Below are 19,811 nucleotides of genomic sequence, written 5' to 3'. Positions count from 1 at the left end.
CTAATGAAAATCGAGTTAATCAAATTAAAAACATTTATAATCCTTAATTATCCAATAGCCAATCCGAGAAGGTAGGGTAATTTGTGAAAAATTGGGCCAAATTACGATTTTTAATCGTCTTCTGATTTAGTGTTGATTTTGGGAAATGTATTCTTTTTAGTGCAAAATTGTTTTAATTTTCTGTCACAAAACATAATTTCCCAATATCAGTGTAAATAGTAAGTCAGCACCGATGTCCATTTCATGTCGTCGACTAAAAAGATACGATCATGGACAAGTTCTTGGGTCTGCAACGAGAAAAACGACTTCCGGTCATTTCCAAATCGGAGCAGCCATATTAATTTCGTAACTTTGCTTCAAAGTTACGAGTCACGGTAAGTACGTTATGTATGGGAACACAATTTGTCCCGGGAATGATGCAATTGCAGTAGTATATACAGGTGTAGTATTTGTCAGTAGTACGTGTAGTATGCGTAGTTGATGTAGTATATGTATTAGATGTAGTGGGTGTAGAAGGCTTAGTTGCTGTAGTAGCTGTAGTAAGTGAAGGTGTCATCATGTTCAAGGCATTCGTGTACCAGAGAATAGCCCTTTTCACGGTTAGTTTTTCTCATTTGCATTACAATCAAATCTAGCATGTATGTGAGGCAATTTCGCGCTATTTTGTGGTTTTAACCCGAAATTGCTTCGCACCCAAGTTACATCACATTGTAATGCAAATGAGAAAAACTAACCGTGAAATGGGCTATTAGCTGTTCACTCTGGACGAAACAAAAACAAAAGAAGACGTTAGCATAATAATAGCTTTCATTTCCCGGAGGATTGGATCGGGACACCAACATGGCCGCCATTTCATTGTTTGAGGACACCAACATGGCGGCCGTGACGTCATGTGAAATCCAAGAATAAGGTTGATTTCTTGAGCTTCGGACATGCAGCTTTCGTGCGCTTCGGACATGCAGTTTTCGTGCGCTTCGGACATGCAGCTTTCGTGCGCTTCGGACATGCAGCTCTCGTGCGTGCGCTTCGGACATGGCCGCCATTTCATTGTTTGGGGACACCAACATGGCGGCTGTGACGTCATGTGAAATCCAAGAATAGAATCATGTTCTGAAGAAACTTCTAAACTGACCGCTGATGAAGGAATCGCGATGTGTGTCGTTGAATTGCTGAGAGCAACCTTCAATTCAAAATGCGCATGCGTTATCTCAAACGAAAGATTTAATAAGTATTTGATTGATTTACAAAAACTCTATTATTACAAGGATACTTATCCCCTTTCAGAACTCATTCATACAAAAAGATATTGATATCACTGGTAGACAAACAATTTTTGTTCCATCTTTAAAATATCCTGGTTACATTAAATTACACCTCTCTTAACCCTTTCACTCCCACGATGATCGGTTCGTAAATCCTCCTCGAAATTTCAATGAAATGTCAGTCAGACAGGTATTGAGGGAACGAAGAATACTATCAGCTTAACAGGTGTGATCTTGATATATCACCAAATTCTCATGACTACCTAATAAAGAAATCCATGGTGCTAGTTAGGAGAATGTACGTTTCGATCATGAAAAGAAAGGGTATCCTTGCGTTTCAATGTTGACTGTATTCATCCAAACATACCACCTCCCCTTGTTTTATGTCCCCTAAAAACACTATATGTTCTCTTGTACCCTGGAAATTTTTATTTTCTTCCCCGGCACTGAGCTTGATTCATAACTCAAAACTTAAGGCAGGGTTTGCAGGCTCTATATTCACACAGGTTCCGGAGTATAACCAGTGAATATATTAAAGTTAAATATTGACTGTACAAAATGACAATCTCGTCACAAGGTGACACCGGGGGCGTTTTCCATTTACAAAAAATTTCCGGAAATTTCGGTGGAAATTTCCATCGGGTGAAAAACGTGTTCCATTTAACTCAGGTCCGTTCGCCGCCCAGTGATTGCGATTTTACGGGCCAAAATTTAAAAATGTGGCCGTGAATAGTCTGGAAGTTGGTAAGACCTTTCAAAAGTTGTAAATTGAACACACATTTTCATCGGAAAGTTTCCAACGGGAAAACAAGACTACCTTTTCAGAAGTGCCGTTTATTCCGGAAAATTTCCAGTGGAACGAACCAAAAACGTGTGTTTCATTTACATCCCAACCGGAATTTTCGGAATTTCTTGGTAAATGGAAAACGCCCCGGGTCCTTTTACATCCAGTAGGATCGTTCTCTACAACAAAATTAAGCGTGACAAACAGGTTTTTAACCAACACAGACGCAACTGCTATTAATATTACGATAAAGGGAACGTTTTTAGAATTCCCAGCCCTCAGGAAGATTTTGTAAGCAGTGGCTGGCTACATCAACACGCTCGTAAACGTATGAACGAGTTAATAATTATTACTTATTGGTTCGATGCGGTTATTAAATTTACCGTGATTGGCAGCTAGTTATGTTATATCCGGTGAACTCAATTTCCTTCCGAATGTTCAGATGAAGAACCACATTTATTAAATTAGTTCTTATTTTCTCCCAGCGTGTGTAAGCATATATTAATTTAGCCGTCACACTTTGCCCTCCAGTTCAGTTGTAACCAGAACGAAGGACGATGATTGGATGAGTTCCACTTTCCATGCATACTGTTACGTATCCCTAAAAAATGAAAACAACATTAAGCGCATTATAAAAAAAAAGTTCAATGATTTATTATACACTAACACGATTGACCTAATCCCGGGATATGATTGGTTAAAGTGCCCCTGTGATCAAAAAAACCACTTCCTTTTTTCCTTCAGATTTTGAAAGTGTGTTTGCTTAACACCTGACTGGCAAAATTTTAATCCAAAGGCCGCTTACTTTGAGTGTAAGTTTTGGTCCGCCATTACTCACGTTCAAAACTGACCGATTGGAACTCAGAGGGTTGGATCCTGGGAAACGTGACGTCAGAGGCTCACTAGCTTAAAATTTCAGCATGTGAACACAGCTTATTATATATGCAAAGCGTGAGTTTAAAAGTCTGAAAGCCCAAAACCCCCGTGCTGCATATTAATTTTGCAGCGTACACACGTATTGCATTCTTAAACTAGTGAGCCTTTGACGTCATTTTCTCCTCGATCCAGCTCTCTCAGGAACATAATGTTAGTAATGGCGGACCATTAAATAGGAAAATTCCAGTTAAAATAAAGAGGTGTCTTTGAAATCAAGGCTTAAAACGTGGGTCACTTAGTGTTTTGTTAACATAGTTTTGAAATCCGAAGAAAAATATAAATTGATTTTTTGGTCACAGGGGCACTTTAATATGGCGGTAGATTGGCCTGGCTTGCCAACCATACACAATTCGCTTTTAGCACGCCCAAACAAATAAATTTCACTTCACAGAGAATCTTTTATTGAATAATATAGTTCGCTCTGTTCCTTTTAGGCAGGTTTCAGTCAAGCATAAGCAACATGCGCGAGGGCATAATCTTGTCAACAGGCCATTCTTAAAATGTCAAATATTCAGCTTGATAGTGAGGCTGTGAGGACAACAATAGAGCGTTTTCACATGACGTCACGGCAGCCATGTTGATGTTCCAAAACAAAGGAATGGCGGCCATGATGGTGTACCAAACTAATCCTCAGGGAATTGAACTCTATTTTTATGCAAATACTTTCTTTTGTTTCAGTAATCCAATATGGCTGCTGGTCAGGTGAGTGAAAAAAAAGCTCTATAGAAACACGTTGGAACCTTGCATACGGCGAGAGCTATTGGAATTTAAATTGATCAATCAGAATTCAACGAAGATTTGTGCTATCCGAAATTAAAGGGCCAGAAATCCCTTTAAAAGATTTTGTGGCAACTTTTTTTGTCAACAAACTTTCGCGCCAAAACTATGTTGCCGACGAGCGGCGATTCGAACGTCAGCTGTTGTGCTTTGGCTGTTATTTGAGCTTTTTCTCACTAATTTAAGACGAATTCAGTCCAGTATTTCGAATAAAGTGTAAGAAAGCGTCAAAACTGTATTGATAATGTATTTACTTGAGTTAACTTCGCGGAAAAAGACTTTGACGGCGTCCTTTCGACAGAGTAGATCGACAACAACGTCGCTTACGCATAGAAGTGCACCGTTCCCGGTAAAAGAGCAAAGGATTAACAGGAGAGCACAGTTTTGACGGGTTCCGTATGCACAGATGAATGTGAAAAATATTTGCATATCATCCACTTTCCTTTGTCTTTGACCTCAGAACTTCTCTTTCAAGCTGAATTTTAATATATCGAATATTATATTCTGCGTTTTTCATGGCTTATAATTAATTTCCTATCACGAAAAAAAAAAAAACAAAATTTCTAAACTGATTAAAGGAGTACAGGGAACTTGCCTTGAAGATACAGCAGACGTTTGTTGCGTTCTGTTGGGCGTTGTTCGTCGACTGGAAGCTTGTCTTTGTCGAGCTAAGAACGACATTCCTCCGGTATTCCCTGATAATCTCTCCTCAGCAGCTTTTCTACTAAGCTGCATTCCCTGTTCAAACAAGGAAACATCATACCCATACTTTAACGTAGCTCCAAGTGGCATAGTTGGAAAAAGGTGATCCCGACATCGTTAACGCATAGACAGATGAATGATTGTGGCTGCGCGCGCGCGTAACCTACATACGCCATAACTAAGAAACACGCGTCAGCTGAATGAATCAATTTTCTATCAAAAGTAGCGCGCAAAACACACCGGAAGTGAAAATAGCCCGTAAATCACGCGAACCGGAATCTGTAGCAACGCTTTGAGAGGCTCAGAAATTCCTTGATCGGCTTCTCTTAGCTCCTGCCGAGATGTCGGCCTTGTTGTCAACGATACCCTAATCAAAGCCTCAACCATCCCAGAAGGTTCGCGCCAACGTCCTCGACTTTCACTGTCTTGTTTCTTAGATTACCACAGCCGAGAACGATGTCAACAAAGGTCAAGGTCAGGCACAGGCAACCTCGTTCCCAGGGTCTCCATCGACAAAGAGACCGTTGAGGCACAGGGACACTATTAGGAAACAAGGGTGTACTTGGAAATCTTATCTGTCTATTGTTCTCAAGGTTCGCTTTACAAGTGTATCGTGCTGCGTGGTCTACTTTATGACTCAGAAACGTAGTCTTCCACTGAGTCGCTCTGTGACAAGCTCGACACATTCTATCTGAACTGTTTACATATTGGGCATCAGTCCATATGGCCATGTTACTAATCACTCAATCTATCATCAAACCACAACAGAGCCGCGGTCGTTTGAAGGAAACTCGATGCAGCACCCGGCGTTCCCTCGGTAATTCCCTGAGCCGCCAAAGGGAAGTCCAGGTCATCAATTTTGGTCTGTTTGTCCCGGCTTATTGGAAAAGCAACTTATCCAGCCATCACAAATCGCAAGTGATGTCAAAAGAATTAATAAAACTGAAAGAGTGGGCAATCCCCACTGCCTAATAATACTGAGATACGTAGAAACATCTGGTTGAGTTATTCATGCAGGAGAGACCAAGGTTACTGTGCAGGCGAACGAACAAAAAAGGGTGGAAATGTCGCATTTTGCGGCACCTTGAGAATCGTTGCTGCGTTTCTCTTTGGTGTGTAAACAGACATCTCCACGGCCTTTACAAGACACTTACCATCTCGTACCATGCACTAACTATCAGCTTTTCCTCTCTTTCCCTTGTTATTTTCATCTTTTCGTGATCTCTCTAAAAATTAGACCAAGGAGCATCAGTCAAACATGGCACATGCGCTCATTTATCAAGGAGGCAGAGCAGCCAAGTGGTTAGGGCGCTTGTCTTCAGATCCGGAGATACCGGGTTCAAGACACATTCTGACCATTGGTTGAATTTGTAATTTTGTTTAATTTCCTCGCTGCACTTATAAATAGGCAATTGGTTTGCTTTCGGCCAGTTGGGATTCTTAAAGTTGTTCTGTTCTGCTAGAAGGTTTATTAGCTACTAGCTAATCTAAAAATCCGACTCGAGGGTAAATAATGATAGGAGAGGGGGCGGGAGGAGGAAGACTTTAACTACCAAGATTTGTTTGCAATTAATTCCAGCTATTAAGGATAGGGATCTAGTGAAGGTGTGTCAACAAATAGACTGTGTTCTTTTCACTCTTTCTTCAGCCCTTTATTATTATTATTATTATTAAAGGTGTTTTTGAATCTGTTCGATCAAAAATGCTTACTAGACGATAAGAAAAACAAACTCACCTCCAAATGTTCAATAATTTTGTCTTTCTCTTGTACTTGATGTTTTAGCATTTGGACCTGGCGGAACGAAAAAATATCCGTCTTACGAGGTGTCTGCTGGGAGCTAATCATTTAAATGGGTAAAACTACACAAAATGAACAGCACTGCTGTGAACCACAGTCTTTTTAAGCAGCTTATCTAATTGCGATTTTCTTTTTAACTTTCATTTCATACTCATTCCTCAGTTCCAATATATGAAAATGTGGTTTGAATTTGTTGGTTTTGAATGTTTGATTTATCATTAGAGCGAGTTTCAATCGAGTGTCGTAAAACTAAATCAAAGTAATTATTTTGGCCAATCAAAAAGGACGGAGACAATCCAATAAACCAATCAAAATTCAAAGTAATTACAAGTAGCCGACACAAAGCGCGGGAAAATATGCACGCGCGAGCGACGATTGGTTTTGGTTTCACTTCGGATTGGTTGAAAAAGTGGCGCGAGAAGTTTGAACCGATCACTGAGTGAAGTAATCATAAACAAAAGCAATTCGCTAATTACTTTCGCCACTCAATTGAAAACCGCTCTAGTCTCGAGTTTTGTAAATTTGTAGTAATTGCTGTTATAAAAGGTAACAAACATTTGCTTTGATTTGGTGTCTCCCTCAGTCCCCTCAACAATTGGAGCACTTGCGCTCGGTTACAGAGGCTCGAGACTTAAATCAAAAATGTGATTATTATCATCATAGGCAATCAACAGATATAACAGTAACCTCTGGTTGGGATCCTTGGTTTTGCTTGGGGTCTAAGGTCTTTATAACCTGAGAGGAAAGAAAATGAAGTTATTTAGGGTTTGACATGTTACTAAGACGCCTCAAAACGATGCTACAGCAAACCGTGCGACCATTGGCGTGCAACAAGTTCATCAGATGGGCTTATGCTTCTAACTGTAGCCATTAGCTGACTGCGGTTTAATTTGAAGAACACAAAATTCGACATTCAGATCGTTCACGCTCAGGCTCACTCTTTATCAGACCCGAGGTCGATCCGAGTATCTTACGAACGAAATGCGGACCCAACTCGACACACAGGTCCTTAAATCGAATTCGCGAGATCGATCCCCTTAAGTAACAACAATACAAAAATATTACACCCATCTCAAGTCGATCTCCCTAGGATCGATTGAGACCACGAATACACTCGCTCTTTTACGAAAGATTTCGCAAAATACCTATCGACTGTTCTTGTTGATAGAAATATGCCAACCGGACTTGAGTTTCAACAGTTGGCAAATTAGTTGAAACAAGCTATAACCATATGCATCTTCACTGTACTCACACTCTTGGCTTTTTCCAAGTATTTCTTATAGCGATCCTCCATAACTTTCATCTCTTGATCCTTCTTGTTCAGTAGCTCTTGAAGCTCTGTCACCTTCTCCGCTACAATAAAGAACAAGTACAACCATTTCAATTGCGTCTAAAGCGGTAAGGGTATAGGGGAATATTTCTTTACAATTTTTTTCTCTCAATAGAATCCTTGGTCCACACAGTTTCCTAAGCAGTCCGTCACGAAATCAGCATTTAAATTTAGACAGCATTGCATACTTAACCATCTCTGAAATCTTTGAGGCCTATTCACATGGTAATCTTTGTGAAAGCTTGGTTTAAAAAATTCGAAATTTTACGAAGAATGTATGGGCTCATAAGCGTGTTCGTTACACAACGTCAATAATTATTAGCAGTACGCGCGGCCAAATGACAAACTGCCCTCGTAAAACGCGCCTTTTTGCGGGCCAAACGAGAAATGCCCAGGCTGAAAATGCATTTGCCGCCCTGATTCTGATTGGCTGCAGAGATCTGATGACAAACAACTTAGCCCGGCCAATGATCCTGAGGATACCATTTCAGTGCCAGAGTAAACGCAAATTTTTGTGCATGAGTTTTTTGCTCTTTTTCTTTCTTCGTAGGATTTGGCCTTAATGATATCTCGTCACTTTTGCCGGGCATATAGTTTGTTTGTGTCCCTCGTAGTTTCATTTAGACCCTCACTCCGCTGCTAATCGGGCCACAAATAAACTATATGCATGACAAAAGTCATGCGATTGTCCTATTTTTAATAGTTTACATGATACCGGAAAAATTGGGCAGGTAGCTTGTTTTAACAAGTTCTTTTAACTTTTGAGGTAGATTAGAGTTTTTTCTTCTTTTTTCCTTCTAGAGAGCAAAGTAAGCCGAACTTCATGTACTGTTTAGTAGCACGAAAACCCTCGTCTTAGTGGATTCATTCTGGTCTTAACAATATCTTTCTCAGTACTACTTACCACTACTTGACACCTTGGGTTCTAAACTGTCAATATAAGCTTTCTTTTTTTGAAGTTCATCGCTTGCTATTTTGAGCTTGTCTCTGCAAGGATACAACAAAAGCAGAACCGTTATTAACAATGCGATAGCTACCTTTTTTATGCACGCTTCTTCAAGTGGTTGGCTCTATTTTCGCGCATGGTTTGAACTTGAAGGAAGTGTGGTCCAGTGGTTAGGGCGTTTGCCTTGGGATCCGGGGATCCCGGGTTCAAGACTCGCTCTGACCATTCGTTGAATTTGATCCTGGAAGTCCCTGGTTCAACTTCCCAGCTGCACTTGTAAATAGCCAACTGGTTAGCCTCTGGCCAGTTGGGATTCTTAACAGTTGTTGCATGTTTCGTTCCGTCGTTTCGTTGTATTTCATAGGCCCCGAAAAGCCCCTATGGGAAGCAGTCAATGAAGTATGTATTGTATTGTATAGTGGAGTCTATCAGGACCTCTTATGGCAATATTCGAGTTAAACGACCATGCACGGTTACTTAAAGAACTTTTTAACACTGGAATTTAAAGCAGTAATAATGATGTGTTGACACTGCTTCTGTCACGAACATCACCACGATCATCAACGTCATCAACGCCGTCGTCGTCAACATCAAGTGATTAGGGAGCTTTAGCAACGATAACGGGAACGGCAACGAGAACGTCATCTCAAAACACAAATTCTCATTACTGTAATCACTTCACGACTATTGCAAGTATTTTAATGTGACAAAGGTATGGCAATCCCTCAGGAATGAAAACGTTACGAGCGGCGCTTAATTTAGGGGAGAAAGTGAAAATTTATCTTCAAGTGCTGACGTCCTTCATAACACCTCAAATTTGGTTATTTCACGTTGTCGTTTTGCTGACGATGGCAAAGAAATGGACAAAAATGAAAAACGCACGTGCAGAGCGTGAGATGCTATTGTTTTTGGCCACTAAATATGAAAATTTGTGACGTTTACGTTGACGTCGCCGATGTCGTTGCTAAAGCTCCCTATTGTCTTCGTGGCGGGCATCGTCATCATGCATGATTATCAACCTCGTCATCGTAATCACCATCCTCGTGATCGAAATTATTATCAGCGCGATTGTGATAGTGATCGTGATCGTGATCGTGATCGTTGTCGTCGTCGTTGTCATCGTCATCTTCGTGTACGTCGCTGTCATCAAAAGTAGCATCATCATCATCATCATCCTCGTTGTCTTCGTCATCATCGACGTCATAGTAGTCGTCGTTATCATCATCGTCATCACCGCCAAGTTTTGCATCTGACGTCACGGCGGCCATGTTGGTGTACAGAACAATGCAGTGAAATGTCTTTTGGGAATTTGACTCTATTGTTATGCAAAACTTGTGGGGCCATTTTCTATTGTTTTGTACACCAACATGGCCGTCTCATCACGTGGATGAAAACCAAGAATAGAGCGTTTTCATCTGACGTCACAGCAGCCATGTTGGTGTACAGAACAATGCAGTAAAATATCTTTTGGGACTTTGACTCTATTATTATACAAAACTTGTTAAGCCATTTTCTAGTGTTTTGTACACCAACATGGTTGTCTCATCACGTGGATGCAAACCAAGTAGACAAAACAGCACATTACTTACAAATGATCAGTGTATTTCTTGCCCAGCTCAGTGTCTTTATCCATCCCATCTGCGCTCTTTTGATTTCTTACATCATCCAGTTCGCTTTCAGCTTCCATTAGCTTTTGATTTAATTCTCTGTTAAAAGAATGATTTGGAGGATATACCTCTTTTAGCTAACGTTAAAAAGCCCCCCTGCATATGGTTGACGCTTATTTTCCGACGCTGAGGAAAATATCCACCACTTTCACCACCACCGAGATCTATAAATGTCTCGGTACATAACACAAATACTGAATGACGAACCAAACCAATTACTCAATCAAACGATTGCAATTTCGAGAAGCTAGGCTGCTCAGTGGTCAACAGTACCTGGGGTTAACCAAAGAGAACGCACGAAAAGCACTTTTCCCTTTTGGGTATAAACAGAAACCCATAAGGGTTGAAACGTGTAACGGCCCCTTGTGTGCTGGGAAACAAGCTTCTGAATATTCAATTTGCTAAGTACCATATTTGGAACAACAAGAGCGAGGGGTTTCCAAATATGGTACTTAGCAGTGAAACATTCAACCAATCAGTTCGCACTGAATATTCGGAAGCTGTGAACGCGCGTTACACGTTTCAACCCTTATGGGTTTCTGGTATAAACTAATCATTGTAGACGCAGCTCCCTCTCATTTTGCACAAACAACCCCCGCTCAATTCAATTCAATTTTTATTCGAACTGTTTAAGTGTTATTAGCGAAGTAAAGATTCAAGAGGATTAAGAGAGCAAAGAGAAATATGCACATAAATAAAAAATAAATAATAAGGAATATGCGTTATTCAGTGTACAGTGGCCAAAGGAGCAATAGCTTTCGAGTTGGCCACTGCCATATTAAAATAAGAAGACCAAGATATTTACACTTTCACAGTGGGCAAGAAAATTGGAGATACTGATGATATAACTTTATATAAATCAATGTATGGTTGTCCTGGTGGTGTAGTGGTTATCACACCCGACTAATAACGAGTGGGTTCAAATCCCGCAAAGGCGAACTTTCTTCCAAACATTTATTCATTCAAAAAATATGATTATTTGGGGTGTACAGGGTCAGGGTTTCTCTCATATACTCCATATATAAATATAAATGTAAACATAAATATAAATACACGATGCATATTATATATACATACACACACTCACCCCTTAGAATAAAAGAGGTGTTGATTGCCGTAAACGCCGCCCTTAGGCCGGTTGCATGCTTATGATTGGTTCATATCATCGTCTGCTTCCACTATGATTGGCCAAAGAAGAAGACTGGTTTTGTTTACGCTACTTAAATGAAAACCGCTCCATTTGTTGTTGGTTCTTAGAAGAAGAGTTCAATCGCAGTCTATGTTTGCACTGACTCATACATGTACATGTAACAAGTTTAAAATTTTTCACCTGTTTTCTTTTTCTAATTGATCCTTCCGTTCATTAGCGTCATTCAGAAGGCTTTGCAGAAGCTGACTCTGTTGTTGACAAAAAACTCGTATTAAAGGGGCAGTGTCATGGATTGTTAGTAAAAATCTGGAAAGCAAAGGAGACCTGTTTACCGATGGCAAACGAAACTTAAGTTTCTTCAGAAAGGCTATTTTAGCGCAAAGACACCATTCTTAAGTGTTTTTAGTTACACGTAGCCAAGATTAAAATGAATGCCAGTTTGAAAACGTAGGGGCGACGATTTCAAAATCTCCTCTTGCATCTTAGATGAACTCCGTAATAACTCAAAGTGGCTCATTTTCTTTTAAAATTTAATCGATCTTTATCTGACTGCGGTGATCCAGAAGCAATTTAAGAACAAAACGGTCACTGAAAATTGATTTAGTAATTTTATGATACTAACCCTTTAAAATTAACAAGATCACACCTTTCGACAGCAATCAATTGTACGCGTTACTTACTCGCTGCAAAAACGCAGCTAATGTCAAGGACAGTACATTTAAAAACGTATTTCCGAAACGAAGATATGGAAATGCAGTTTCCAGCACTGTTCAATAAGGGTGTATATGAGTTCGTATCGGCCTCCATAAATTTCTTTTTTACCGTTTACATGAGACCGGTCTGATTTCGTCTTGGTTACTGGACCGAGACCAGAAACTCTAGTACCGGACTCAGTTGGTACCGTTCTCATGTAAATGACAACAAATCTCAGACCAGAAACTTCAAGCTTGTATGCTTTTGGGTCAGCGATATATTTATTAGACAAAAGATTTTATTTCGTCCCGAAACCAGGTACCAAGCATTTCGTCCCGGTTTCATGTAAACGGCTGCAAGAATTTCATACTGGTACAACTTCAGTCTGAGTTCGTTCCGGTGTCATATAAATACCGCCTAAGCTTGGCCAAGAGAGCGCTAAGACGGTAGTCATTTCCATGTGACAGTACAAAAACAGCGCATTTGAGTTAAAACCCACGTTCCTGTGCATCAGGGTTATAATCAGGCCCCAATGAGTTGTTCAAACAATGGATAGCGCTATCCGCCGGATAAATCACTACCCAGTGGATAAGCAATAGCACAACCAGTTGCCCTATCCAATGGATAGTGATTCAGTTATCCGGAGGATAGCGTTATCCACCTTTTGAACAACTGGGGTCAGACCTGAAACGATTCGTCAGAGGTTTTCTTGAAGAGAACCTTTACCCAGCACAAGCGCACAATTTAAAACTCTTTCTCAACATCAAGGAATTTAAACACACTTCACACACTTATGATACGAACCTGTTCCTCTTGTTCTCCGAGTTTCTGCTCTTTTAGTTTCTTATTTTCGTGTTCAAGTCGAAGAATGCGTTCTCTGTAATCAAAAGACCAAACGAATTTCAACATAAAGCAAACAGGGAAAAGGCTTCAAGAACCTGGCCTTGCGGCAAGCAAGAAAACATAGAAAGGACTGAACATTGCGTTGGACATATGAGGTCACAACGCCTCCTATGACCCGCTAGTGCGATACTTACTTTATTTCAGGAGAGAGGGTGCTACCAATGTTAAAATCATCTGTGGGTGGAGTCCCTGGGGTTAACTGGCGCATTGGTGACCCTGCTAATAAAATAAACATTTTTCCATCGCAAAGTGAAAAAAAGCAAAACAATAATAATCTTATTGGCATCGCTGCAATCCTTTATGGCTCAATAGACATATTTATACTTGATTTCCTATCACTTGGTTAATTTCACGCGATGGTATCCTTTCTTTTTAAATCATAAAAATAACGCAGTAAGTGTATGATACTGGAATGAATAAATTTATCACTCAGAGACCCAGTTACACTAGAAAAACTCGGAGTAATCCTAACTGAATAGACCATTTTCGAATTCTCACGGCTGGACTGGATCTAGCATGAAATGGAGGCCAATGCGGGCAAATTAATTTGTGTGTGAAAAGATTTGCCTCTATTTCATGCTATATCCAGTCCAGCCGTGAGAATTGGTCCCAAAATGGTCTATTAAAACAAACGACCTCCCGATTACAGATAGCATGCAGGGGTTTCAATAACTTCTGAAATGGCCGTCCATGATAGCCCATTGAAGGCGGCAGTTTGACATGTTTATGATAGCACTTTTACTGAAAATCAAGGCAAACTAGCCGGCGGTGTGAGGCAAAGCAGACGGCGGTATACCGCCGGTAACCGGCTTCTATTGAAACCCCTGGGCCATGGGTTCTTTTCCACGGGTGCTCTACCACTGAGGCTCCGTCCACACGTATCCGGATATTTTTTTAATCCGAAACTTTTTCTTTGCGGATTCGCCTTCCGTCCATAGGAATCTTTTTTTAAAACGAACTTTTTAAATCCGTGTGGAACGGTCGAATCCGGATACTTTCAAATCCGATGACGTTACAAGCTCAGATCCAGTCTTTACCGCGTAAATATTCAACACGAACGAAAAGCTATCGCTTCTCTTGTCTCCAACTCGCACGCCTGATGGTGCATGCTCTGTTGACAATAGTGACAGAGGAGTTCTGGGGCCCGTTTCTCGAAAGTCCCGAAAACTTTTCGGGCCCGAAAAGCCCCTTTGTGAAACTGCTAACCGCTTATTTTGGAAAGCCGATCTTTTAACATGTTTTCAAGCCAACTAGAAGAAACATGTCCGTAAAGTTTGACGACTTACATCCTCTCCGTTCTTGAGATACAGAAGAAATTGTGACACCAGAAAATGGCCCGTAAAGTTTCGGGACTTTCGAGAAACGGGCCCCTCGATACTAAAACGAATGGTAGGTCGGAATATCAAAGTTTCGACTCATATTCAAAGCACAAGGATTTTTGAGGAGTATCCCTGACTCAATCACAGACAATTTCACTCTCGTGAATTTTCCAATTAACACACTTTTGATTCTGCAAATAAATGTATGTTATTTATCAGCTGGGAGGTCCGTATAGCAAAAAACTGTGACCGAAGTCGCAGGCCGAGGGCAGCTTTTTCAACACCGAGGTCACAGTTTTACGCTATACGGACCGAACCCTTAGCTGGTAAATAAGCTTTTTTTTTTCCTCTCTCCCTCTCCCTTCCTCTCTGAAATCACTTTTTTAATTGTTGACTCGCACCGCGCTTGATAGCGAATGCAGTACGCGACTTACAAACTGAACGTTTCAAAGAGAAATATTTTTATTTGAATTCTTCTTCCACGCCTCGTCTAAAAATCTGTTTTGAAACACTTATGTATGTAAACGGGATTCGGCGTCAAAAAATGGACATTTAAGGTCATTGCACAAGCTCACGCAACCAGGGCTAGGATTCCGCCGGGCAAGATAGAAAAATTCCGCGCTCCCAGAGCCAATCAGATTGCAGGATTCGCAGAATTCCGCCCACTCGCGCATTGAGAAAAAAAAACAAAGGTTTATCTTTAAAGCAATATACCTGCGACTTGTGCGAGTTGAAGCTCTTCATTCTCTTCCTTTAATTTCATCCTTTCTTGTCTTAAACGCTGAAGAATTGGATTAAAGACAAGTTGTTTCCTTCCAAATCACAATATGGAGTTGTAACCTTAAAAGAGTCTGAGATATAGTGGAATTCTGGCATTCTTGGGCAATGATTTCGCCCAATCTCGATCAATTTCGGAATATCACGTGTAACATCAGCTGAGACAATGTAAGTTGAAAAATGAAAAATTTGCAGATGTTTTTATGATTACGGGTATGGGGAATACCTCCAGTGATACAAACAAACGTCTGTAAATTTGTCAAAACTTACATTTTCTCAGCTGATATAACACCTAATACGCTGAAACTTTGCAAGGTTACTAAATAAAGGTGCTCTTTCTATTTCTGGTATCAGTTTTTCATTCAGTTCAACTTTAACTCATTCAAATCCGTTGCCGTCATTTTGGAGAAGGATCTATTGTCACTGGAAGAATAGAGTCACTTCACAATAAAAAATGCGGTAGAGTCAAGGGAAGTGACAACGCCTCACTTTCGGTTGCAGTCCAATCAAAAGGCAACTTGAGCCAGTTTCAAAATGCTGTCCTATTAGATAGACTAGTTTACTTAAATGGTAGAAATGCTGCCGAGGGGAAAGGAGATGTTCAATTCTGCTTGCGGTAATCTACAACACTGTTTCACGCAACGGCAATGTTATGGTATCGTATGAAACTTAAGTTTTTGTATTACATCTTTAACAAGCTACTTAATAAATTCACATGTACAGAAAAGCTTCATGACATTACTATGACATAAAGATCATACTTTGACTGGCTTTCATAACCAGCATGAAGTGAAGAACTACAGTATCATTGAGTAAAAGACAAGAGTTTTCCGTCAGAGATTGTACAAAATGGAGATTTCCCCCAATGATTTGACGAGTAATAAATTTAAGTAACAAAGATACATGTTAATTTTTGCGATTGTCGCAGTTAGAGCAGTTTTCAATCGAGTGTCGTAAAACCAACACCAAAGTAATTACTTTGGCCAATCAAAAAGGACGGAGACAATCCAGTAAACCAATCAAAACTCGAAGTAATTACACGTAGCCGACACAAAGCGCGGGAAAATGTGCACGCGCGAGCCACGATTGGTTTTGGTTTCACTTCTGATTGGTTGATAAAATGGCGCGAGAACTTTGAACCAATCAATGAGTGAAGTAATCATAAACCAAAGCAATTCGCTCATTACTTTCGATACTCAATTGACAACTGCTCTATGAACGCTACTTTAGCAGTAACGAAAGGAAAACCTGAAAAATTTCAGGCTTTAATGGGATTCAAACCCATGGCCACTGTGATACCAGTGCATTGCTCTACCAATTGAGCTATCAAGCTAACTGGGAGATGGTCATTTTTGTTTTCTCTTTTTTGTGAGTACGTAACTGAACCCATTGACATGACATGGTGAAGGAACAATGTATTAAAGACATACAGTACATTAGAACTGCGGGAATGAAACAAGACTTTCATAACTGTGAGGATCTCAAAGCTTGACTTGCTTCATTCCCGCAGTTCAAATGTATGTCTCTAATATATTGTTCCTCAAAGATACTTGCAGTTGTAAGTTTTCTGTTAAAAGCAGAGAAGCAAGCTTACTTCATTCTCTCCATCCAGATTTGTTAGTTTTTCCTTTGACTTCCTGGCCTCAAATTCTGCCTGGAATGTAATAATAACATATTTGAATAACGTTTAACATTGATTAGAACCGATAGGAAGTACACGAAGAAGTTTGAGATATTTTTTTTACATTTTAAGAATTTCCACTTAATCATTGGACCCCTTGTTTGTTCCGCTCTGACTGAAAACCCTCCACGCCAACCAGAGGTGGGCTTTTCAAAGCATCAATAAAGCTAATGTATAAAACTTAATACTGTGACACTCCATACGTTTAAAGGGCGTCTCTGTACCACAGATGCATAATCCACTCAGATGTATTGTGCATCTAGTAAATAACTGGATTGTGCAAGGAGTATATATGTAGGTGCACTTTAATCTGTTAACTTCTGTTTTACTCAGTCTAATGCTTACCTTGTCTGCTCTTCTCTGTAAATCTGACACTTGAATTTGAAGTTGATGAACCTAGAAGGAATTAAAAAAGAACACTTATGTATAAATTATTTATAAAAACAAAAAAAGAAAAAAACCAGTATTTAGCACGTTTGTTTTTGAACAAACGGGATACTGTCTGATGTAAAGTGCACTTATTAAAATACAGTGCTAACAAACCCACAGAATACTGGATAAAGCTTTTAAGGAGAATGGAAGTACATGATGTACAGTGTAAGCTATAGTACAGTAGCTTCAGCACTTTTGGAGAGATTTAAGAGAGAATTACATTTGAATCAATATTGTAGCAAATTAGCTGATGTGCTGAAGTGTCAAATGCAAAGAGCACATGTGAACCCAAGACAACTACTGTAAAAACCTGGCACCAGTTCCGGAAAGGTGTTAAATAACTCTATTCCAGGGATAAATGTGCCTTATTCCACTGTTAACCATAACTGTTATACCTGGAATAATAATTTATCCCTCCTTCCAGAAACAGGCCCATGGCCAATTATCCACCTAACATTTCATCCAGACCTCACGCTCAAGGTCAATAACCAAACTTTTGCAATCTTACCTGTTTTTTATAGGTGTCAACTTGAGTCTTTAACGAGTTGGCTTTGCGAAGATCCTACAATGAATCAGTAAAGTTAATAATCCAACACCAAGTACCAAATATATAATAATTACTTAATTATTAGTAAATGTAAGCAAAATTCAGCTACATACAGTATGTGTACATGTACATGTCTAATCCTTTGATGCCTAAACTGGCTTATACCGGCCAGACCAAAGTATTTTACTCTGTCTCACACCAGACAATTTTACTCATCAATGAGGAACCCCCAGGAGTCAATAAGTTAAGGAATATTTAAGCTTTATATTTTGACTCTTTTGAACCCGATGAATGACCTTTTTCAGACCCCTTCAACTGAGACTTCAAAACCAAGACTCTTACTAACATCAGAAACCCATAAGGGTTGAAACGTGTAACACGCTTTCACAGCTTCCGAATATTCAGTGCGAACTAATTGGTTGAATGTTTCAGTGCTAAGTACCATATTTGGACACCCATCGCTCTTGTTGTTCCAAATATGGTACTTAGCAAATTGAATATTCAGAAGCTTGTTTCCCAGCACACAAGGGGCCGTTACAAGTTTCAACCCTTATGGGTTTCTGCTAATATAAAATGACTTCCTACTCTAACAATTAGCCTACACTGTACCTCTTGCAAATTCATTGTTTCTTTCATGTAAGTGACATTTTTCTCTTCCAATGCCTTCATTTGTTTTCTCATATCTGATAATTCCTCTGTAACAGAAACCAAAAGCATGAGACAACATACTATTCCCTTTGCATGACATTATTTTTTTGTAATAATAAGAACTCCTTTAACAGCCTTACCTAATTTCTTCTTGTAAAGCTCTATCGTGGACTCATACTTGATCTAGTAAAAGAGAAGAGGCCCTCATCACTCAAATTTATTATTCTCTACTTTTTCAAATCCCATAATACAACTCTTTTACCCTCCCCCCCCCCCCCCCCCCCAAAAAAAATTGCATATGCAATTTTTTGTTGGGGGGGGGGGGGGGGGAAGGGGGGGGGGGGTGGGCCCAAGATGTCGAAAATGTATTATGGGATTTGAGAAAGTAGAGAATAGGGCAGTACATTGTCAATACTACTTAGTATTCATTTATACATTAATTTTAATAAACAATAAAAAGAATAACATACAGTATGATATTGTATTTGTATCTGTTTCACTGGTTTTGGATGCAGAATGAACATTGAGAAATGGTGTTAAGGGCAAAGAAAGCTAAGTTGTCAGTGGTGGTCAGCAGCTGCAATATATTTGCCCATGCACTATAATTATATGGGTTATTGACCAAGCGTGAGGTCAAGATGGCTGGACGACTGGCACGAGGCCAATATTCAACCACCTTGACCAAACAAGCTTGGTCAATAAAGGATTTATTACCGGTATATGGGATAAAACACCACAAAATGATCTTTGATCTTGCGGGACCAAGCAAGAAATCCCAAGCGGGCAGTATAGCTCCATCTTGCCCACTCACCAAGCTAGTCACATAATAAGCTTCCTTACAGTAAAATTAATATGATGCCCACCAACTAACTATAAGGAAGCTTATTATGTGACTAGCTCTGTGAGCAGGCAAGATGAACCAAATCACACACTGTGATTGGCTACCCGAGAGGACAAGATGGAGCTGCCCGCTCGGGATTTCTCGCTTGGTCCCACAAGATCAAAGATCATTTTTTGGTGTTTTAATTCATGAATATAATAAATCACGCTTGGTCAATAACCCATATTTACAGTTAGCTGGTGGGCATCATATTACTCATGGTGAAAATTGTTTTATAAATTGACTCTTCCATGATTTTTTTATTTTTTTAATTTCAACTGTTGATGGTGGTCATGTGTGGTTACAAAGATGAAATGACAGTTGCCTGACACAGGCAAAGGTACCACTGAAAAGGAATTGTCTTACATGTACAGTAGAAATTTCCAGACAGGAATCTAACCTATGACTTCTACAATATTTGCCAGTCATATGCCCCATCCATTGAGCTACAACAACTCCTAGTGAGCTACATTCATTGCTTATCTACATGTACATGTAGGTTCTAATCTACAAGTTAACCTCTGGTCAGTGACTTTCATACTTTGTAAAAGAACCTTCTTACTCATTAGACTCTTCAGG

General features: G+C 39.8%; 1 protein-coding gene and 1 long non-coding RNA gene across 3 annotated transcripts in view; one reads left to right on the top strand and one right to left on the bottom strand.

The window, feature by feature from the left end:
- The first annotated feature begins 202 nt into the window (after positions 1-202).
- LOC138023805 (uncharacterized) lies at positions 203-6,448 on the top strand. Its single transcript, XR_011126793.1, has 2 exons — positions 203-374; positions 4,899-6,448. It is a non-coding gene; the product is annotated as an uncharacterized lncRNA (long non-coding RNA).
- Positions 1,206-19,811, bottom strand: part of LOC138023804 (protein Hook homolog) — a 32,194-nt gene continuing 13,588 nt past the window's right edge. The window contains exons 14-30 of one of the 2 annotated variants that reach the window (XM_068870876.1): positions 18,493-18,535; positions 18,314-18,399; positions 17,666-17,719; positions 17,071-17,121; positions 16,639-16,698; positions 14,982-15,048; positions 13,083-13,167; positions 12,850-12,922; positions 11,533-11,600; positions 10,125-10,241; positions 8,494-8,576; positions 7,512-7,612; positions 6,947-6,994; positions 6,197-6,253; positions 5,616-5,687; positions 4,355-4,497; positions 1,206-2,647 (exon numbers count right to left, since the gene is read on the bottom strand). In XM_068870876.1, the coding sequence (XP_068726977.1) occupies positions 2,638-2,647; positions 4,355-4,497; positions 5,616-5,687; positions 6,197-6,253; positions 6,947-6,994; positions 7,512-7,612; positions 8,494-8,576; positions 10,125-10,241; positions 11,533-11,600; positions 12,850-12,922; positions 13,083-13,167; positions 14,982-15,048; positions 16,639-16,698; positions 17,071-17,121; positions 17,666-17,719; positions 18,314-18,399; positions 18,493-18,535 (1,218 nt within the window). In that variant the 3' untranslated portion in view covers positions 1,206-2,637. The remainder of the gene's footprint in view (positions 2,648-4,354; positions 4,498-5,615; positions 5,688-6,196; positions 6,254-6,946; positions 6,995-7,511; positions 7,613-8,493; positions 8,577-10,124; positions 10,242-11,532; positions 11,601-12,849; positions 12,923-13,082; positions 13,168-14,981; positions 15,049-16,638; positions 16,699-17,070; positions 17,122-17,665; positions 17,720-18,313; positions 18,400-18,492; positions 18,536-19,811) is intronic. The other variant, XM_068870877.1, reaches the window with a different exon arrangement.

The sequence above is a fragment of the Montipora capricornis genome, chromosome 11 (assembly GCF_036669925.1).
Source record: "Montipora capricornis isolate CH-2021 chromosome 11, ASM3666992v2, whole genome shotgun sequence".
NCBI lineage: Eukaryota > Metazoa > Cnidaria > Anthozoa > Scleractinia > Acroporidae > Montipora > Montipora capricornis.
The sequence above is the reverse complement of the archived record's forward strand: the minus strand, read 5'-3'. Positions and strand labels throughout refer to the sequence as shown.